At 38.8% G+C, this 23,817-nt stretch overlaps 1 protein-coding gene across 1 annotated transcript in view; it reads left to right on the top strand.

Moving 5' to 3' along the window:
* The window catches only part of LOC121449499 (sulfotransferase 2A1-like), a 40,774-nt gene that overhangs the window by 274 nt on the left and 16,683 nt on the right, over positions 1–23,817 (top strand). Inside the window, exons 2-4 of the mRNA XM_041653965.1 lie at positions 1,140–1,348; positions 3,001–3,127; positions 12,655–12,749. Of these exons, the coding sequence (XP_041509899.1) occupies positions 1,140–1,348; positions 3,001–3,127; positions 12,655–12,749 (431 nt within the window). The remainder of the gene's footprint in view (positions 1–1,139; positions 1,349–3,000; positions 3,128–12,654; positions 12,750–23,817) is intronic.

Below are 23,817 nucleotides of genomic sequence, written 5' to 3' on the forward strand. Positions count from 1 at the left end.
CCTGTATATCAGATGTTTAAAATGCTTTGTGGGTTAGGAGAGCTTTCTGTCAGCACATTTACACTCAGAGAAAGACTTTAGCCTGCTCTTTGAGGTCGCAGATCAGTTAAGGCAGGGTTATTTGGGGGTGGGGTGGGAGTGTGTGTGAAGGAAATGGTAGGAGGGGAGGGAGTGGGAATTTTGGTTGGTATTTTGTTAAAAAAAATCTAAAAATTATTTTTTTAAAAAAGGAAGAAAGAAAGAGAGCAATGTCAATGGATCCTAAGGCAGACTCTGGCATTGCTGTGTCTCTGTGTAGAAGAGTGACTGAAAAGTGAGAATCGTGAGAATCAAGAAAGGAAATAACATCAAGAGAAAAAAAGGCATGGATAAATAAATATGTGATGGAGAGTAAAACGTCATGTAGAGATTTACCATGGTTCTTGTTCAGGTTGTAGAAAGAGTCTCAAACTCAAGGAACCAAAAAGAAGCATCAAGACTTTTGGAGAAGGGATGTTTACTGAGTAGAGGAAGCATTGACCATTAGGAAAGTATTAGGTTGCTGACAAGGAATGTGCAATAACTTGGAAAGTGAAGGACAGTGGAATTCAGGATAAAGATTCAGACAATCGCCCAGGGAAGAAAGGTAGATCAATATCCACTGATAAATGAGCATGCAAACATGGATAGAGTGTGTGTGTTAAATAGACAAGAGGGCATTTATTTACCTTAAGGACAAGCAGTACTCACAGACACACTGCAGGATGGATGCATCTCAAGGGCATTGTATTAAAAGAAGGGAGCTCTTCTAGATCTTTTCGTGCAAGCTAGAACAGATTTTATAACTTCATCCCTGTGAAATATCTGGGATATTCAAATTCACTGCACCAGAATGTAGACTGATGATGGTCCAGGACTGCTGGGGATGTTCAGGAGGCAGGTGAAGTATACTGAGTGTAATCTCAGTTTTTCCAAGTGAAGCATTGGGGATGTGCTAGATCAATATACTTTGTGCTAACACCATGTAGACATTGTGAACACCACACGTCTGTGTACTTGGAAACAGCTGCACTGTAAATAGTGTAACTGTAAATTCTACTTGAGGCTTTTTTAACAAATAATGTTGAAATTAGTGACCATCAATTTTTCTTCTTGTTCAGGAACTAACTGGCTGATTGAGATTGTCTGCTTAATTCAGACCAAGGGGAATCCCAAGTGGATTCAATCTGTGCCCATCTGGGAACGCTCACCCTGGGTAGAGACTCAAATAGGATATTCAATTTTAATCAATCAGGAAGGACCACGCCTCATCAGCTCTCATCTTCCCTTCCATCTTTTCCCCAAGTCTTTCTTCAGTTCCAAGGCTAAGGTCAGTATCCAGTGATTGAGAAATGCTTAGTCAAATGCTCGTTGAACTTTTTCTAGCATGACTTTTTCTGGAGCTCTTGTTTAAATGGACTCTGATTTGTTTAGGTTGAGTTAGTAAAGCTGGGATTCTCATGCACTAGGTGATATTGATGTGTTCCCTCCTCAGACTAAATCAAAATACCATGATGTCAATCACCACACCGTGATCCTGGCAGAGATATGACAGAAAGTGGAACCACACATTAGAGCATCAATGAACTACCTACACAGGTCAAATAGAGTTAAAATTCTAGTGTACAGTAGATATTACCCTTTTGCTGTCACCAAAGTAATTAATTAATTAATTAGCTAATCTTGATTCTATAAATACCCTATGCACAGTGGGTGAAACTCCCAACACAGACTACCTCATAGATGAAACAACATGAACAGGCATTGAAACATGTAGATGTTCAACAGTTATGGCTCATCTGTATCCACTGTGTCTTGCTGGGTCTAGCTGTCCATTGAGATCCGTAACCACAGGAATCACCCATGTTCCTGATAGAAGAACTACAGAAAGGATCAGAAATATTCATAGCTTCTTGTTAGTAAGAAGGTTTACTGGAAGTCCCTCCACCACAGAACTTAATATTATTTTATGCTTAAACTGCAAAGACACTCGTAGAGGAACTATCTCTCCTAAAAATACCACAATTCAGTTATGACCATTCAAAAATATGTGTTTGTGTCTTATCTGAATTTGGAAAACTCTTGTCTGGAGAAATTGAGGCATGAAGAGATATATTCTAGAATAATTCCACAAATGCATTGGTTCAAAATATAAGTATCCTTTTATTAAATTTATTTACTTTTAACTTATTTCTTTTATTTTTGAGATTACAATTTAATTGTATACAACACTCTCCCAAAACCTTCCTCCACACTCATTTATATAGCTCTCATTTTCCAGATTTATGGTATCTTTTTCATTGATTTTTATTATATATGCATATTTATACATATCTACATATGTATAAATACTTAAGTATAATCAATCATCTCTCTCTGTACAATGTTCCTTGTCTGTATGTTTTCTCTGATGAGCATTCAGCATTATGTGACCAATAGTTATGCTTTTCACAAAGGAAATTGTTTTCTCTGACTCTCTTCATTACTTAGTTTCCTGTAAGTCTTTGTTTTCACCATTTTGTAATGGCACATTGGATTTAAGCTCTGCACCATGACTGTTTTGAGGGTTATATTAGGTAGTTATAGTTATAGAAACCAAAAAGTTTGTCATATCGCAGATTGATTGAGCACAGGACTCAGTATTCTGTGTAGATAAGTTACTCTTTCACAGCAGATGGATGATATTTCACACTGTGAGATATTGTTTTTTACAATTATAGAATCAGTGTTGGATTTTTATTATTGTTTTTGTTTTTTACAGTAATAGTGACCTCAGTCATTTGGCTGTTATGTATTTGTATATCAAATTAAAGTATGAAAGAGGATCTCAACTGTATCGTACTTAAGTATGGTTTTTCCAAATAAAATTAATAAATGATTTTGGAAATGTCATGATATTTGATTGACATTTCATATAAATCGTAACAGGTAAAAATGAAGAATGACTGTATTGACCCTCATATACATGTTTTTCCATTTTAGATGATCTATGTCATCAGAAATCCCAGAGATGTTCTTGTGTCTGGTTATTTTTTCTTTCATAAGACAAACCTTGTGAAGAATCCAGGTTCCCTGATAAAGTATTTTGAATGGTTCCTCAAAGGAAATGGTGAGCGGTCTATTAAATATAGCAGTTGCTATTGGCTCAAAGGCATTTCTTTCATTTTATTACCTTAAAAATTACCATCCCAAATTTCCACTTCCTCTCCTCCTCCCACTTCCCTTCCAGTCTTCCACACATTCTTCTCTCACCTTCTCCAATATTAAGAGAGGACAAGGCACCCTGACCTGTGGAAGGTCCAAGTCTCTCCCCACTACATCCAGCTTGATCGCTGTATACATGCAAAGAGAAAAGGATCCCAAAAAGCCAGTACATGCAGTAGAGACAAATCCCAGTGCCATTGTCCCCTCAGTCTGCCACAACTGTCAACCACATTCAGAGAAACTCGGTTGATCCCATGCTCATTCATTGCCCAGTCAGTTGGAGGTGGTGAGGTCTCATTAGCTCAGGCACATTGTCTTGGTGGGTGAACCCCTCGTGGTCTTGACTTCCTTGCTCATATTCTCCCTCATTCCACTCTTCAACTGGACCTTGGGTGCTCAGTCCGGTACTCTGATGCTGGTCTCTGTCTCTGTTTTCATCTGTTGTTGGACAAAAGTTCTATGGTGATATTAAAGATAATCATCAGTCTGACTACAGGGCAAGGACAGTAGAGACACCCTCTCTATTGCTAGGGTCTTAGTTGGGGTCATCCTTGTTGATTCCTGGGAAATTTTCTAGAGCCAGGTTTCTTGCTGACCCCAACATGGCTCCCTCAATCAAGATATCTCTTATCTGTCCTTCCTCCATCTCAACTATGCCATTCCCTCAAGCTCTCCCTAAAACCCCCCTTCTCTGCTCCTCTTCCCCTTTTTTCCTTCCCTCTACTTCTTTCCCTCATGCTCCCAAATGTTATCAGGCAATATTGCCTGCTTCCAATTTCCAGGAGGATCTATATATGTTGGTCCTTGGATTCACCTTATTACTTAGCTTCTCTAGGATCATGAACTATAGGCTCAAAGTCCTTTTGTTTATGGCTAGTATCCACTCATGAGTGAATATATACCATATTCATATTTTTGTCTCTGGGTTAACTCACTCAGGATAGTGTTTTCTATTTCCATCCATTTGCACACAAAATTCAAGATGTCATTGTTTTTTTTGTTTTTTACCACTGAGTAGTACTCTAATGTACAGATTGCCACACTTTCTTTATCTGTTCTTCCATTGAGGAGCATCTAGGTTGTTTCCAGGTTCTGGCTATTACATATAGTGTTGCTATGAACATAGTTCAACAAATGATTTTGTCGTAGAATTGAGTAACTTTTGGGTACATTCCCAAGAGTGGTATTGCTGGATCATGAGGTAGGTTGACTCCCAAATTTCTGAGAAAACAGCACACTGACTTCCAAAGTGGCTGTACAAGTTAGCATTCCCACCAGCAAAGAATGAGTGTCCCTGTTACTCCAAATACTCTCCAGAATAAGCTATCATTATTGGTTTTTTATTTCTGCCATTCTGACAGATGTAAGATGGTATGTCAGAGTTGTTTTGATTTGCATTTCCCTGATAGCTAAGGAAGTTGAACATGCCCTTAAGTATTTTTGGACCATTTGAAATTCTTCTATTGAGAATTCTGTTTAGTTCAGTACCCCATTGTTAACTGGGTTATTTAAATTTTTAATATCTAATTTCTTGAGTTCTTTATATATTTTGGAGCTCAGTCCTTTGTCTGATGAGGGGTTGGTGAAGATCTTCTCCCATTTATTAGGTTGCCTTTTTGTCTTATTGACTGTGACCTTTACTGTACAGAAGCTTCTCAGTTTTAGGAGGGCCCATTTATTCATTGTTGCTCTTATTGTGCTACTGGGGTTATACTTAGTAAGTGCTCTCCTGTGCCCATGCATTGAAAGATACTTCCCAATTTCTCGTCTATCAGATACAGGGTGGTCAGCTTTTAGTGAGGTTTTTAATCTATTTGAACTTGAGTTTTGTGTATGGTGATAGATATGGATCTATTTTCATTCTTCTACAGGTTGACACCCAGTTCTGCCTGAACCATCTGTTGAAGATGCTTTCTTTCTTCCATTGTATACTTTTAACTCCTTTGTCAAAAATCGGGTGTTCATAGTTGTGTGGATTAATATCCAGGTCTTCAATTCTATCCCATTGGTCAACGTCTCTGTTTTTATGCCAATACCAAGCTGTTTTGATTACTGTAGCTCTGTAATAGTGCTTGAAGTCAGGGATGGTAATGCCTCTGGAAGTTCCTTTATTGTACCGGATTGTTTTGGTTATCCTGGGCTTTTTGTTTTTCCATATGAAGTTGATTATTGTTCTCTCAAGGTCTGTGAAAAACTATGTTGGGATTTTGATGGGGATTGCATTGAATCTATAGATTGCCTTTGGTAGGATTGACATTTTTACTATGTTTATCCTTCCTATCCAAGAACATGGGAGATTTTTCCATTTTCTGGTATCTTCTTCACTGTCTTTCTTCAAACACTTAAAGTTCTTGTGAAATAGGTTTTTCACTTCCTTGGTTAGGGTTAACCCAGGATACTTTATGGTATATGGTATATGTGGCTATTGTGAAAGGTGAAGTTTCTCTGATTTCCCTCTCAGCATCTTCAGCCTTTGTGTATAGGAGGGTTACTGATATTTTTGAGTTGATCTTGTATCCTGCCGCATCACTGAAGGTATTTATCACCTGTAGGAGTTCTCTGGCAGAATTTTTGGGGTCACTATCATCTGCAAATAACAAATGTTTGACTTCCTCCTTTCCAATTTGAGTCTCCTTGGTCCCCTTATGTTGTCTAATTGCTCTTGCAAGAACTTCAAGAGATATGGAGAGCATGGACAGCCCTTATTTGGTCCTGATTTGAGTGGAATTGCTTTGAGGTTCTCTCCATTTAATTAGATGTTAGTAGTCAGCTTGCTGTATATTACTTTTATTATATTTAGATATGATCCTTGTATCTCTAATCTCTCCAATACCTTTATCATGAAGAGGTGTTAAATTTAGTCAAATGCTTTTTTGCCATCTAATAAAATGATCGTATGTTTTTTTTCTTTCAGTTTATTTCTATGACAGATTAATTTCTAGATTTTCATATGTTGTACCAGCACTATATCTCTGGAGTGAAGCTTACTTGATCATAATGGATTATTTTATTATGTGTACTTGGATTCGGTTTGCCAGTATTTTTACTAAGAACTTTTGCATGTTCATGAGTGAAATTGGTCTGTAATTCTCTCTCTGTTGAGACTTTGTGACGAGTTTGGGAATGACCCTTCTCTTTCTATTATGTGGAACACATTGAGGAGTATAGGTATTAGCTCTTCTTAAAGCCCAGGGCTCAAAGACATTTTAAAGACAAGATGAGATATAGTTTTGGCTGGTCTTGAACTCTCTATATAGTCAGGGGTGACCTTGAAGCTCTGTTCCTCCTGCATCTACCTCTTGAGTTCTAGCACTACAAGCAACTACAACCATGTTCTGTTTATTGAATACTGTGACTCAAAACCACAGTGTCATGCATGTTATCGAACTTGGCTACATCCCCAGCCTTTAGTATATTATTTAATCTTCAGATGGCTCCATCTTATTCCTCAAAACACAAACAATCTGTGGCTTCCAGACTCATAACCATCTTTATCCTGGTGATGTAGACTTTCTGTTTTAACACACTACTGCATAACAGGGTTCAGGAAGAGCTTGTCCCATGAAAACCCATTCTGGCATCATTTGGAGAGTCTGGTCTTTCCAGCAGGTATTATCTTATGTGGTGAATGAATTAGAAATGACCCACGTTTATAATGGCATTTGAACACTTGTTTTCCAGTTGATGGCAGTTTCAAATTTATGAGACACAACCTTCCAACACATCATTGAGTGTGGGATTTGAGAGGAAATAAATTCTTTTTTAATTTGCTCATTTACTTTATATCATGACCTCAGTTTCCCCTCTCTCTTCTCATCCCATTCCCTCTTTCTACCTATCTCCCAACTCTACCTCCCAATCCACTTCTCCTCTATTCAGAAAGTGACAGGCCTCAGCATGGGTGTCAACATAGAATGACATGGCATGCTGAGGTAGGACTAAACTTCTCACCTTATATTAAGGCTGAGCAAGGCAACCCATTATGAGGAATAGGTTCTTAAATGTCAGCCAAAGCAATAGGGACAGGCCCAACTTCTACAACTAGGAATCCAAGTAAATCAAGCTACACAGTGCCAAACATATAGTGGCCCTAGGTCAGATCCATGCAGTCTCTCTGTCAGTCCAGAGCCTGTGGCCTCCTATAATTCCATGTAAGTCATTTCTGTGGATTTCCTTGTGATAACCTTGACTCACCTGGCTCATCCAATCCATCTCTCTCTTCAGCTGGATTCCCGCAGTTAAGCCCAGTGTTTAACTGTAGGTCTCTGCATCTATTTCCATCCATCACTGGATGATGACTGATGACAAGGTGGGCTGTTATTGTCCTGATTACAAGAGGTGGCCAGTTCAGGCTGTTATCCACTGTAGCTAGTCCTTGATTTGAACATCCTTGTAGAAGCATGGGAGTTTTCCTAGCAGTAGGTCTATCTAACCCTAAAATACCCCCATCAAAATGTATCTCAAATACTCTCCCATTCCATACGTTCTCCCATTAAAATCCATCATGTTCCCACCCCTGCCAGCACCCAGTTAACTCAGGAAATTTCTTCTATTTTCCCCATTTAAGGGACATATCCCTTTTTGCACTCCTTGCTACCTTGCCTCTCTGGGGCTGTTGATTGTTGCATGGTTATCCTTTACTTTACAGATAATATTCACTTATGAGTACATACATACCATATTTGCCTTACTGAGTCTGGGTTTCCTCACTCAGGATGATTTTTTTAAATTCCATCAATTTCCTTTCAAATTTCCTGATGCCATTGTTTTTACCAGGTGAGTAACATTCCATTGAGAAATGGACCAAATGTTCTTTATCCATTCTTTGGTTGAGGGGCACCTAGGTTGTTTCCAGGTTCTGGCCGTTATGAAAATGCTGCTATGAACACTGGGTAGAGTACTGAAAAGGTGGGGCATTTCTGGGTCAGGTAAATCCTTGCACAAGAGAATCCCACAGGAATCTATATGGAAGCTCTAGCTTACACTCCTAGCATATCAGATATGCAGTCTGAACTGGCCATCTCCTATGACCAGACTGGTTCCTAGCCCGACAGTAATCAGAGTGACATCATCAGGTAACAAATGGGAACAGATGCAGATCCATAGCCAAACATTAGGTGGAGTTCAGAGAATCCTGCAGAAAATGATGAGATAGGATTGTAGGTGCCAGAAGGGTCAAGGAGACCAGAAGAAACCTCATAGAACCAACCTGGTCTCATAGAGCTCACAGACACTGAACTGAAAACCAGGGTGCCTAGAGGGGATTGACCAAGGCCCTCTTCATATATGTTACAGTTGCATAGAGTGGCCCTCTTATGGAAATGCTAACTTCTTATAGAATAAAATAGAAACGTCTTTGATTCTTTTGCTGGTTCTTGGTGTCCTACTCCTTTTACTGAGTCACCTTGTTCATCTTTAATACATGGGGAGATGCACAGTCTACTACAACTTGATATGCAATGTTTCGGTTTTTTTTTGGTTTTTTTTTTTTTTTTTTTGGTTTTTCGAGACAGGGTTTCTCTGTGGCTTTGGAGCCTGTACTGGAACTAGCTCAGTAGACCAGGCTGGTCTCGAACTCACAGAGATCTGCCTGCCTCTGCCTCCCGAGTGCTGGGGTTAAAGGCATGCACCCAGCAGATGTGCAACGTTTTGTTGATATTCATGGGAGACCCTCCCTTTCCCAAACAGAAATGGAAGAGGAATGCTTGGGGATGTTAATAGAGGAGATATGTGGGTGAGGGACTGGGAGGAAATGAGTTAGGAAAAACTAAGGCTGTAATGTAAAAGAAAGATAAACTTATTTTAAAAACAAAGGTAAAGCAAACAAAAAATCAAACTATTTCACCCATCCCTCTGGGCAAATGATCTGCTCCTCTCTCAAAGTCAGTCCTCCCTCATACCCATCACATCTGCTGTGTCCAATTTCAGTATACTTGTAGTACTTTGCTACTCCATCATTCCCACCTTTCCATATTTGTTCATCATAATAAATAGCATTGGGAGCTAAGATATGTCATGAAGTATACCCTTTTGCCCAAACAGTTTTACCTATAAATATCCATTGCAATGAGCTGTTTTCGCATTCAGGGTCTCTGGCTTCTGCTACACCATCAATACTGGACCCTCATCTAGATGTGGATGAGGATATTATTGGATATCTTGGATATTCTATTATTGCTCAGACGCATGATTATCCAGTGGGTATTGTTCCACAGGGCTTGTCCTTTCTACCTTCTCCTGAGCTTACTGATAGTGTCTATGTTCAAGTAAACCACTCAGTGCCCTGGATCTTGACCTCAATGTTAGCTGAGTTGTTCAGTCCTGGTCTTTGCTATTCCTTTTCCTAATCCAAAACTGGTGGGCATGGGGCAGGGTCAGGCCTGATTAATTTTAAGGTTCATTTTATTTTATGTGTAGATGTGTTTTGCTTGCATGCATTTGTCTTGCTGCATATGTGTCTGATACCCACAAAGAAGGAAAGAGTACACTGACAACTATCATGTAGATACTGAAAACTGAATCCTGGTCCTATAGAGGAACAGTGAATGCTTTTAACTGCTGAGCCTTCTCCCCACGTATACTGTTTATTTTTTAAACATTTTAAACATTGGAGCACCGGACTGAGCTTCCAAAGTCCAAATGAGAAGCAGAAGGAGGGAGAACATGAGCAAGGAAGTCAGGACCACTAGGGGTGCCCCCACCAACTGTGACAGTGGGGCTAATCTATTGAGAGCTCACCAAGGCAAGCTGGAATGGGACTGAAAAAGCATGGGATAAAACTGGACTCTCTGAACATGGCAGACAAAGAAGGCTGATGAGAAACCAAAGACAATGGCACTGGGTTTTAATCCTACTGCATGATCTGGCTTTGTGGGAACCTAGCCTGTTTGGATGCTCACCTTCCTAGAACTGGATGGAGGAGGGAGGACACTGGACTTCCCACAGGGCAGGAAACCCTGACTGCTCTTTGGACTGGAGAGGGAGGGGGAAAGAAATGGGGGAAGGGGCAGAGAAGTGGGGGGAAGGAGGAGTAGTGGGGCGAGGGGGGAGACGTGGGGGGGAGGGAGTGGGAAACGGGAAGTGGGAGGAGGCAGAAATTTTTTCAATGAAAAAAAGGAAATGAAATTTATCCATATGTTTTAGATTTTCCAGTTTGGTGGAATTTCTTAAGGTAAATTCTAATAATTTTCTAAATTTCACTGGTGATTGTCATAGTGTTCCATTTTCATGTCTTATTGTATTAGTTTTGGACATTGCTCTTCCCTTTAGTTAATTTACCTAAGGTTTGTCAATATTGTTTACATTTTGAAGGAATCACATCTGTTTCATTGACTCTCTGGTTTGTTTTGCTGTTGGGATGCTTTCAAATTTTTTATTTCATTAATGTCTGTGCTTACTTTACAGCTACTGATTTTGGCATTTGACTTTTTCTTTTTCCAGAGAGCCCTCAGGTGAACCATTAACCAATTTATTAGATATCTAACTGATTTCTTAATGTAGGTACATTGACCTTTAAGCATCTCTCTTAGGTTTGTTTACATTGCATCACACAGATTTTAAACTCTGTTGAAATCTCAGTTCTAACAGACCTTCTATTATGTTAGACTTGGTGTTTCTCTCTTGACAATTTCAATGTGCTTTCTTTGCTTACATATACAATTCTGAGGGAAGATTCTTTTTTGTTCTTTGTGGTGCCCCACTTTCCAACTGTATCTGAGTTGGCTTCTGTTCCAACAGAAAGCAACTTATAGAGATGTTGTGGAACATTATTTTAAGATGTGTTACAGTCATTTATGTTGTAAAACATTTATTTTAATCTTTCAAATTGTGTTGCATTCATTTATGTTTAATTGGTTTAACTCTGTGAAGCTGTGAAACTTTGCCTGTCTAAAACACATGATGATCTAATAGAGAGCTAAGCAGGCAATATTGAGGCAGGAAAAAAGGATAGGCAGGGCTGGTAGGCAGAGAGAACCTAGTTCAACACAGCCAGTAGGTCTCATAACTTGATATATATAAACTAAATTGTATGAAAATAATATATCCAGGCTGAGTATCACGGTAAAAGCCTTCACTCATGACATTTATGGGATGGATACAGTGGATCAATAGTTCTAGTAATCCTTTTCTACAAAACAGACAGAGACAGCCTTCTTGACATTTACTTTGTAATCCCAGCCTACAAATAAACACATTATCTTCAAAAATGACCTCTAAAGCAAACCAAATGTTAATTATCAGCAACATATATGTTATTGGCTTATTTTTGATGCTCTCACTAACATGCTTTTGGTTTTTTGCTTATTTTCAGACATGATCAGGTGTTTCTCAAATTGGCCACTAATTCACAATGTAATGGAAAATGACATTGAAGCTCTAGTCTTCTCTTGACTCTAACTCTGAGTTTCAATATTATAAATGTGTGCCACCACTTCTGGCTTGGCTTTTAGCCTTTTTTGATGGGCATAGGTGTGTGTATCCATGATTGTATGGAAACAAATGTGTGACTATGTCTGTTCTTGTGCCAAAGCTTGAATGTGGAAGACCAACAACAACATTAGGTGTTGAACCTTAATTTCTATTTCGTTCAATAGTTCCTGAGGATTCAAACTCAGGTGCTCACACTTACAAGGCAAATAAATTCCACTGAGCCATCACCTGAGACCAGCTTTCAATCTCTTTAAGTGACTTAATTCTGCCAATACTTGTGGAATTCACTTTCTCTCTACAACTTCCCGGTAGGTCATTTACCCTCAGTTTTCAATTAAATCTTAGAATCCTTGAATTCATATATTCTACTGCTCTTACCCTGACTTAACTCTTACCTTCTTTACTGATTTGATTCAGTTATTTCTTCAGATAATAGGTAACAGTGCAAGTGTGAAATGGAGGCTGAGACAAGAAGAGAGTGCACTAGACCAGGATCTATAGCCTTAGGAATGTAAATGAAGTTTGGATGTGAAGTTGGATGTCTATGCTTGGAAGGTCTCTCCTTGTCTTGTTTTGGAGGCTTGGGTGTTGAAGAGTGATATTGAGTAGTGGGGGCAACTTAGAGGGGGAAGCCAATAGAAGGTGATCTGCCTCATAATTACTTAAGATAGTTCTTCAGACCAAGCCTAACCATGTCCAGAAACCTCTGGCTTACTGTATTGGTGTGATTGCTTTCCCCAACACATGCCTCAGTCATTGATACCCAACAGGAGGATGTCTCCTCATGGCATCCGTGGTAAAGCAGTGGGTTGATGAGCTTATTAGTGTTTTTGATTTTATCAGCTCATTGTAGTGTATGTATCATTTGTTACACTGAATATTGTAAATGTCAATTTGATTTTTCTTAATAAAGGTATCTACCATTTGCTCAAAAGTGAAGAATATCAGGCAGTACTCACTTTTATTCTTTGTAATCAACACTTTCTTCCTCCCTTCACACAGTTGTATTTGGATCATGGTTTGAGCACACCCGTGCCTGGCTGTCCATGAGAGAAAGAGACAACTTCCTGCTTTTGAGCTATGAAGACCTGAAACAGGTAACCAATATTCTTATTTCAACCACAAACCCCCTCACACACCCACCCCATGGAGCACCTCACATTCCTCAGTGTTGCCATGTCAGTGTTAGGCTCATGAACACTCAATAAAAGTTAGATTATTGCTTATGTTCTTTATTGACCTGCATCTGACATTTCCTCTCCAGCCTCTTAGTCCATTTTCCATGTCTTCTTTATCCTACTTTACCTTGAGAAAGGGAGGGGTAGCTCACACTTGCACTACAGGTTTTTAATTCTATCTAGGAAGCACATTTGATACATCTGATAATGCAGTGGTCAGTGGTTAGTGGGGATAGTAATGTTATTCTACTGTTTTGCCAAAATGTATGTCATCTACCCTTTACTGCAAAGAAGAAAACCATCAGTGAGTTCTGGGATAATACAAGTGCTGGAGTGTAGGGGATACTCCGCCCAATGGTGGGCGTGTTCACCTCGGGCTAATGGTTACATATAAATCTGGCGGCTTGAGACCAGCTTGCCTCTCTTTTTTGTATCTCCTGCTCATCGCTGGATCCCTGGTGTTGTAAGCTATTCCTTCATTAAAATTTGCTGTTTCATATTAAGGTAGCTTGGTTATTATGCCGTCCACACTGGAGTCACAGGAACAGTACCAAGTGCTACACAAATCTGACTGGGCATCTACAGGGTGTAGACAGTCAGGAAAGATGTTGTCCTGTGCTTTGCAGTACAGGGGTTCTTTAGGATGGACTAGAATACACTACAGATTTCCAAAGTCTTAGTAAAGAATATTTAAAATGTTTCACCATTAAGTAATGCCATATATTTACATAGACTGGTGAACTATACATTTACCTGATCATTGAAGGTTTCATTTCATTAAAATGTCCAATTGATGGTAAAAGTATGTTTAAGTACTTTGGGTGTGTCTCAAATATCTCTTATTTTAAAAATTAAAAAAAATACCTCACCAGTGTGTCACTTGACTGAAAACCTAGCTCTGAGACATAGAGTCATATTCAGGGGCTCTAGATCATCTTTACTTGTATGGTTGGTTTGAGGTCAGTGTTGGCTACAAGAGACATTGTTTCAAAAAACCATTAAGAAAAAATAATTTTGTGTATTTTATGTTCATTTAGTTAAAAATACTCCCTCTTGATGATGGAAGTTACAAAATAATCCCACACTAGTTCAGGATTATGTATTATAAATGTTTATTTATTTAGGGGTAGGATCACAGATCACAGTCCTCTGCACTAATGGGAAACAGGAACTGAAGATAGGAGATAAAAATGAGAGTCCAAAGAGAGAGAGGCAGCACAGTCTTTACAGTTGCATTGATACTATGACACCATGCCCTAGTGAGCTGGTATATTAAAGGTTATTGGATGAAGGAGCTCCCAAAGTACCTCCCACGTTTGTTTAAATAAAAGAGTTCCAAACCTAATACAAAACTAAGTACAATAGGAACAGATATTAAGTATAAAATTAGAATTACAACCAGCATAGACAATATTAAGCAAGGAACATATCCTAATGTTTTAAGAAACGTTCTATCCTAAGGAGTCTAAGATTGTAGTAGAAATGGCTTGACTAGATCATAAGAGAATGGTAATGATGGCTATCTAGTCTTCAACCCCACTGAAGACCAGATAAGGGAGTTAATATTAAATTGAGTAGGCAGGAAGCACAATCAAGCAGCTTCCAAAATGTACAGTAGATGACAGAGATCACTGCCTGCCTAGGCAATCATTCAAAGTCTCATTTGCAATGTTGAATCAGCCAACTTTGGCTAACACCCAGAGTAACTGACAGACCATTTTTAGAGGCAGGAAATTTTGCAGAACCATCTTACCCTGTCTTGAGAATGTTCGGCAGCATTTTTTCTTGTATCATGCTGGGTCAAGTCTGGTGATTGTGCACTTTGTCATTGGTCAAGGCATAAGCAAAAAGCCAGTTTTGCCAAGAAAAAAACAAACTCCAAGTGGAGTGTCTTTGGTGCTCAACACTCTCTCAGGAATAGATCAATGATTGCCAAGAGCAATCGTGTCTCACATTAACAAAATCCCAAGTTGTTTAAATGCCATGTTCTACAGATCTTTGAAGTGGTTAAACTTTACCTAACTATGTGGACAGATACAATCTATCTCTATTATCTAAAGAACCTGATTAGTTTAACTGTACATAGACAAACATGGATGACAATTGATGTATAATACTTAACAGCTGCATAACTTAAAGGCTAAGACTTCATATTAGAATATTAAAAAATCTTTAAACAACTGTACAACAAATGAGTACATTAACCTCAAAATGTAAACAATGTATAAATATCTTGATCACAGGTAGAAATATATAATGCAATATGATAAATATATCCTATAATTGTATCAACATACAAAATGTCTTAAACACAGGTAGAAGCATGCATGTATACAATCTGACAAAATAACTTTGCATAGGTATACAAACATACAGATAAATATACAGTTAAGCAGAAATCAGATAATATTCAATATAACAAATAGAATTTGAACTTATATCAATATACAAAAATTTATACCAATGCAAATTGTCGGTAAATAATAGCTCTCAAGTATTCACTCTATTACTCACTATTATTATTATTAGTGTGAGTAAGTTCACACTAATCTACCTATCATCCCATTCAGTTTTCCTTGTGTATTTTTTTCTGAAATTTTCTTTTAGATGTCTGAGGCTACATAATTTCCACCCCAACTCCCAACCCTATATGAATTATAATCTTCCCCAAAATGGTGTCCCGAACCCTAAGGACAAAGTTTCTTGGGGAAAGGGGATGTCATCTTCTAGAGTTGCTTTCAGCTTTCATGGGGGCAATGTTCTTTCTATGGGATCCTGTAAAACTAAAATGACAGTTAAGTTAAAAATTACTGTTTTATATAATTGTGTAAGGTCTTTGAGTAGTCGATAGGGTTTTTTTTTTTTTAAAGTTCTTATTTGAAGTTCTGACCAAAGCATTGTAAGAAGGCTCACCATTTCTGGAGCTGGTCCCCAAAAACTGGTCTCATAGTAGCACTATCAGCATCATGATATCTTAATTAACCAGGTGGAGTCATTGTTGTCGGCACCATCTTCTACCTGGAAATTTCAAAGATTACTGCAAGAAAATCTAGTGTTCATTGTTTAAAACTTAAACATTATTTATATAGACATGTATTCAATGAAAGATATGATATACACAAAATGGGCAAGAAGAAAAGTAAAATATTTCCTTCAAATCTATCTTCTTTCTGTCCCATACCAAAAGGCTCCTGACATGAGAAAAAATTCAGAATTTTTTTTTTAGCAACATGCTTGGATTTAGAGAAGGATAGTCATTGTCCAACTCCAAAGTGAGCTCTTATTTTTAATTAGAGGTGTACACATGTCTGGATAATCAAATTTTACCATGCAAATGATGTCAGATTTCTCTAATCTTGGTGATTCTTTCTTCATAGATATCTTTTCATCTTTAGTCATGTAAATGTCCAAGTTCTCTTGATTCTATGAAGATGAGTATTTTCCATTTTTTCATTTATTTATTAATTTATTTTGAGTTTCTTTTTTGTTATTTATTTATTTATATATTTAATTATTAAAGATTTCTGTCTCTTCCCTGCCACCGCCTTCCATTTCCCTCCTCCTCCCCCAATCAAGTCCCCCTCCCTCCTCAGCCCAAAGAGCAATCAGGGTTCCCTGCCCTGTGGGAAGTCCAAGGAACCCCCACCTCCATCCAGGTCTGGTAAGGTGAGCATCCAAACGGCCTAGGCTCCCACAAAGCCAGTACGTGCATTAGGATCAGAAGCCCATTGCCATTGTTCTTGAGTTTTCATTAGTCCTCATTGTCAGTTATGTTCAGCGAGTCCGGTTTTATTCCAGGCTTTTTCATACCCAGGACAGCTGGTCTTGGTGAGTTCCCAATAGAACATACCCATTGTCTCAGTGTGTGGGTGCACCCCTTCGGTCCAGAATTCCTTGCTCGTGCTCTCTCTCCTTCTGCTCCTGCTTTGGACCTTGAGATTTCTGTCTGGTGCTCCAATATGGGTCTCTGTCTCTGTCTCCTTTCATCGCCTGATGAAGGTTAATATTCAAGAGGTTGCTTATATGTTTTTCTTTGGGTTCTCCTTATTTAGCTTCTCTAGGATCACTAATTATAGGCTCAATGTCCTTTGTTTATGGCTAGAAACCAAATGTGAGTGAGAACATCCCATGTTCCTCTTTTTGGGTCTGGCTTACCTCACTCAGGATAGTGTTTTCTATTTCCATCCATTTGCATGCAAAATTCAAGAAGCTCTTGTTTTTACTGCTGAGTAGTACTCTAATATGTATATATTCCATACTTTCTTCATCCATTCTTCCATTGAAGGGCATTTAGGTTGTTTCCAGGTTCTGGCTATTACAAACAATGCTGCTATGAACATAGTAGAGCATATACTTTTATTGTATAATAAGGACTCTCTTGGATATATTCCCAATTGTGGTATTGCTGGGTCCAGGGGTAGGTTGATCCCGAATTTCCTGAGAAACCGAAACACTGCTTTCCAAAGTGGTTGCACAAGTTTGCATTCCCACCAGCAATGGATGAGTGTACCCCTTTCTCCACAACCTCTCCAGCAAAGGCTATCATTGGTGTTTTTGATTTTAGCCATTCTGACAGGTGTAAAATGGTATCTTAAAGTTGTCTTGATTTGCATTTCCCTGATGGCTAAGGAAGTTGAGCATGACCTTAAGTGTCTTTTGGCCGTTTGGACTTCTTCTGTTGCGAATTCTCTGTTCAGCTCAGTGCCCCATTTTATAATTGGGTTGATTAGCCTTTTATGGTCTAGTTTCTTGAGATCTTTATATATTTTGGAGATCACACCTTTGTCAGTTGTGGGGTTGTTGAAGATCTTCTCCCAGTCAGTGAGTTGCCTTTGTGTCTTAGCGACAGTGTCCTTTGCTTTACAGAGGTTTCTCAGTCTCAGGAGGTCCCATTTATTCAATGAGGTCCTTAATGTCTGTGCTTCTGGGGTTATACGTAGGGAGTGGTCTCCTGTGCCCACGTGTTGTAGAATACTTTCCACTTTCTCTTCTATCAGGTTCAGTGTGTTCGGACTGATATGGAGGTCTTTAATCTATTTGGACTTGAGTTTTGTGTGTGATAGCTATGGATCTATTTTCATTCTTCTGCAGGTTGACATCCAGTTTTGCCAGCCCAATTTGTTGAAGATGCTCTCTTTTTTCCATTGTATACTTTTAGCTCCTTTATCGAAAATGAGGTGTTCATAGGTTTGTGGGATAAAATCCGGGCCTTCTATTCGATTCCATTGGTCGACTTCTCTGTTTTTATGCCACTACCAAGCTGTTTTCAATACTGTAGATGTGTAGTAGAGTTTGAAGTCAGGGATGGTAATGCCTCCAGACAACCCTTTGTTGTATAAGATTGTTTTGGCTATCCTGGGTTTTTTGTTTCTCCATATAAAGTTCATTATTGTCTTCTCCAGATCTGTGAAGAATTTTGATGGGGTTTTGGTGGGGATTGCATTGAATTTTATAGATTGCTTTTGGTAGAATTGCCATTTTTACTATGTTGATCCTCCCTATCCAGGAGCAAGGGAGATCTTTCCATTTTCTGGTGTCCTCTTCAATTTCTTTCTTCAAAGACTTAAAGTTCTTGTCAAATAGATCTTTCACATCCTTGGTCAGAGTTACCCCAAGATATTTTATGCTATTTGTGGCTATCATGAAAGGTGATGCTTCTCTAATTTCCCTCCCTGTGTCCTTATCCTTAGCGTATAGGAAGGCCACTGATTTTTTGGAGTTGATCTTGTATCCTGCCACATTACTAAAGGTGTTTATCAGCTGTAGGAGTTCTTTGGTAGAGTTTTTGTGGTCGCTTATGTATACTATCATATCATCTGCAAATAATGAGAGCTTAACTTCTTCTTTTCCAATATGAATCCCCTTGATCAACTTATGTTGTGTTATTTCTTTTGCTAGAACTTCAAGCACTATATTGAAGAGGTATGGAGAAAGTGGACATCCTTGTCGTGTTCCTGATTTTAGTGGGATGGATTTGAGTTTTTCTCCATTAAATTTAATGTTAGCTGTCGGCTTGCTGTAAATAGCTTTTATTATACTTAGGTATGACCCTTGTATCCCTAATCTCGCCAAGACTTTTATCATAAGGGGGTGTTGAATTTTTTTCAAATGCTTTTTCAGCATCTAATGAAATGATCATATGGTTTTTACTTTCAGTTTATTTCAGTGGATTACATTGATAGATTTTCGTATGTTGAACCAGCCCTGCATCTCTTGATGAAGCCTACTTGATCATGATGGATAATTTTTTAATGCGTTCTTGAATTCGGATTGTCAGTATTTTACTGAGAATTTTTGCGTCGATATTCATGAGTGAGATAGGCCTGTAGGCCTGTAGTTCTCTTTCTTGGTTGGGTCTTTGTGTGGTTTTGGTATCAGGGTAACTGTAGCTTCCTAAAAGGAATTTGGCAATGACTCTTCTGTTTCTATATTGTGAAATACATTAAGGAGTATTAGCTCTTTTTGGAAGTTCTGGTAGAATTCTGCTTGAAACCATCTGGTCCTGGGCTTTTTTGGAAGGAAGATTTTTGATAACAGTTTCTAGTTCTTCATGACTAACAGGTCTATTTAGATCGTTCACCACGTCTTGGTTTTGCTTTGGTATATGGTACTTATCTAAAAAAAATGTCCATTTCCTTTGCATTTTCTAGTTTTGTGGCATACAGGCTTTTGTAGTAAGATCTAATGAGTCTCTGAATTTCCTCTGTGTCTGAGGTTATGTCCCCCTTTTCATTTCTGATCTTATTTATTTGCGTGTTCTCTCTCTCTGTCGTTTAATTAGTTTGGATAGGGGTTTGTCGATCTTGTTGATTTTTTCCAAGAACCAACTTTTTGTTTCACTGATTCTTTGGATTGTTTTCTGTGTTTCTATTTTGTTGATTTCTGCCCTCAGTTTGATTATTTTCAGTCTTCTACTCCTTGTCGCGTCTGCTTCTTTTTTTTCTAAAGCTTTCAGGTGTGCTGTTAAGTCCCCGATGTATGCTTTCTCCGTATTCTTTAAGTGGGCACTTAGTGCTATGAACTTTCCGCTTAGCACTGCTTTCATTGTGTCCCATAGGTTTGAGTATGTTGTCCCTTTATTTTCATTAAATTCAAGGAAGACTTTAATTTCTTCCTTGACCCAGGTGTGGTTCAGTAGTTTACTGTTCAGTTTCCATGAGTTTGTCGGCTTTCTGGGGGTAGCGTTGTTGTTGCCTTCTAACTTTAATCTGTGGTAATCTGATAAAACACAGGTGAACACTGATATTTTTTTGTATCTGTGGAGGTTTCCTTTGTTTCTGAGTATGTGGTCAATTTTCGAGACGGTTTCATGCGCTGCAGAGAAGAAGGTATATTCTTTCCTATTTGGGTGTAATGTTGTATAGATGTCTGTTAAGTCCATTTGTTTCATTACCTCCAATAGTTCTCTTAATTCTTTATTAGGTTTCTGTCTGATTGACCTGTCCATTGCTGAGAGAAGTGTGTTGAAGTCTCCTACTACTAGTGTGTGTGTGGTTTGATGTCTGCCTTGAGTTTTAGTAATATTTTTTTTATATATGTGGTTGCTTTTATATTAGGGGCATAGATATTCAGGATTGAGACGTCATCCTGACGAATTGTTCCTGTTATGAGTATAAAGTGTCCATTTCGATCTCTTCTGATTGATTTTAGTTTAAAGTCAGTTTTGTTAGAAATTAATATGGCCACATCTGCTTTTTTCTTAGGACCATTTGCTTGAAAGACCTTTTCCCAACCCTTTACTCTGAGTAGGTGCCTGTCTTTGTGGTTGAGATGTGTTTCTTGCAAACAGCAGACTGTTGGATCCTGTTTTCGTATCCAATCTCTTAGCCTGTGCCTTTTTATAGGTGAATTGAGACCATTAATATTAAGTGATATTAATGACCAGTGGTTGTTTACTCCAGGTATTCTTATTTTTTTGGTAGTAGAATTTGTGTGTTTCCCTTCTTTGAGTTGTGCTGGTGAAGGGTCGCTAGATGCCTCAGTTATTGTAGGCAGTGTTGGCAATGTTGGATTCCTTGGGTTGCAATTTTCCTTCTATTACTTTCTGTAGGGCTGATTTATGGCTATGTATTGTTTAAATTTGTTCTTATCCTGGAATGTCCTGTTTTCTCCAATATTAGTGAACAATAGCTTGGCTGGGTATAGTAGTTTGGGTTTGCATCCATGGTCTCTTAGTTTCTGCAGTACCTCTATCCAGGACCTTCTGGTTTTCATGGTTTCCATAGAGAAGTCAGGTGTAAGTCTGATCGGTTTACCTTTATAAGTTACTTGGCCTTTTTCCTTTGCAGCTCTTAATATTCTTTCCTTAAACTTTATATTTTGTGTTTTGATTATTATATGACGAGGGGATGTTTTTTTTTTTTTTTTGATCCAGCCTGTTTGGTGTTCTGTATGCTTCTTTTTTTTTTTGTTTTGTTTTTCGAGACGGTTTCTCTGTGGTTTTGGAGCCTGTCCTGGAACTAGCTCTGGTAGACCAGGCTGGTCTTGAACTCACAGATATCCGCCTGCCTCTGCCTCCCAAGTGCTGGGATTAAAGGTGTGCGCCACCACCGCCCGGCTCTGTATGCTTCTTGAATATTCAAAGGAATATCTTTCTTTATGTTGGGAAAGTTTTCTTCCATAATTTTGTTAAAAATATTTTCTGAGCCTTTGAGCTGTGACTCTTTTCCTTCTTCTATTCCTATTATTCTTAGGCTTGATCTTTTTATTGTGTCCCATATTTCCTGAATGTTTTGTGATGAGAATTTGTTGGCTTTGCAGTTTTCTTTGGTCAGTGCATTTATTTTCTCTATGGTGTCCTCAGAATCTGAAATTCTTTCTTCTATTTCTTGTATTCTATTGATTATGCTTGTTTGTAGGCTCTGCTCATTGACATAGATTTTCCATATCCAGCTGGTCCTCAGTTTGTGTTTTCTTCCTTGCTTCCATTTCAGTTTTCCTACATCATTCACTTTGATCTTTCTATAACTAATTGACCTGTAAGATTGTTTGATATACCTGTAATATACTTTATATTATAATAAGCAAAAAACTATTTCATTCCTTAGAGACATATCCTGAGTCATTATCTGTCTTTATTTGTACATGTATAGTAATGATAGCCATAACTTCTAACAAATGTGTGATTACTAAAGAAGCCTTTCCTGAGCTAAAGGCAGTTGCCAATAGAAAACCTGGATAAGTGTCAATGGTGTGGTGTACATATTTTTATTTTCCAAATTCTGTAAAGTGGAACATATCCATGTGCCAGATCTCATTCCTTTGAGCACCCTTTGTGTTACTCCCTGCAGGTAATGGTATTTGGTCATAGAAAAAGAAATTAGGACATGTCTTTATAATCTCTGTAGCTTGTTGACATGTAATAGAAAACTTTCTTTAAATCTTTGCTATTAACATAATGTTGCTTGTGAAACTCTGAGGCACACAGCACACTTCTAGCCAATAATCAGTCAATGTCTGCTTTATTACCTTGTGCTAGAGGACCTGGCAGACTCTTATGAGATCAGATGTGTGTGATGTATATGGGACAAAGCCTTGTAGGGATAAGTCCCGCCCCTTAGGGGGCGTGTTCGCCTCGGGCTAATGTCTGCCTATAAATTTGGCGAGCAAGCTCCGAGCGCTTGCTTCTGCTTTCCTGGTCTCCACGGGAACGGTGGTTCTGTAAGTCTATTTCTACATTAAAGCTATATATATATTTTTACACTCTGTCTGCATTCATTTACGCCGTTACATTTTGGCGTCCAATGTCGGGCTATTTTGCCCCCGACTCAAGAGGGTAGCCCGCTAGCTAACACAGCACCCTCCCCGGTGCTGTTTTTCAGTTCGTGACTCCGGCCCCAGTGCCGAGTCCGAGACACACTGGGCGACACAGGCCCATTCTGCCTGCCTTGGCTAAGTTTTGCAGCGGAACCCCACTGCCTGAATTAGCAGAAGCTCAAGTACTTGCGGTTTTGCAACAAAAGCTGCCACAGCGTCAGATTTGGTCTGTTACAAAGTGACTTGGCCGGTTGTGGTGGCCCACGCCGGTAGGATTTGCTGAAGGAGGCAGAGGCAGGAGGATCACAAGTTTGAGGCCGGCCAGGCAGTGGTAGAGCACGCCTTTAATCCCAGCACTTGGGAAGCAGAGGCAGGCAGATCTCTGTGAGTTTGAGGCCTGCCAGGCCTTGGTAGTGCACGCCTTCAATCCCAGCACTTGGGAGGCAGAGACAGGTGGATATCTGTGAGTTCAAGGCCAGCCTGGTCTACAAGAGCTAGTTCTAGGACAGGCTCCAAAAACACAGAGACCACCACTGGCAGGAACCGATCTTTGCAGGTAAAAAAATTTTCTTTTATAAATAAAATGTCTGAACACATTACTGTTCAAGAATTTAATGATTTTTTTAATTGTACCATGTGGGAGATTTTACAAGAGGTGTCTATCACCCCACATATATGGATCCTTCTGGGATTCGTAGTTTTCATTGGCACCAAATGGTTTGATAATAGAAATATGATAAAGTCTTTACGAGACGAATCCAGGATTCTTAAGGTAGAGATTGAACGCTTAAAAACAATTGAGAATGACAACAATCTTCTCAAGAATCAGTTTGAAGTTCTCCAGGCTGATAACAATCTTCTCAAGAATCAGTTTGAAGTTCTCCAGGCTGATAACAATCTTCTCAAGAATCAGGTTGAAGTTCTCCAGACTGATAACAATCTTTTCGAGAATCAGTTTGAAGTTCTCCAGGCTGATAACAATCTTCTCAAGAATCAGGTTGAAGTTCTTCAGGCTGATGTTAAGGAGAAATTCATTACTATGGAAGAGGGAACAGCTGATCTGGACCATAAGATTCAGTCCCTTTCTGTAGGAAATGAAACATTAACTGAGAGAATCAAAACTGCTGAATGTGACAATCGGATTTTGTCTAAAGCTTATGAAAGCTTGACGGAAAGATTGTCAATACAAGAAGGCACGGTTTATGCCATAAAAATTATGTCCAAAGATGAG

The sequence above is a fragment of the Microtus oregoni genome, unplaced genomic scaffold (assembly GCF_018167655.1).
Source record: "Microtus oregoni isolate MIOR12 unplaced genomic scaffold, Mior012 000006F_ref0000085, whole genome shotgun sequence".
NCBI lineage: Eukaryota > Metazoa > Chordata > Mammalia > Rodentia > Cricetidae > Microtus > Microtus oregoni.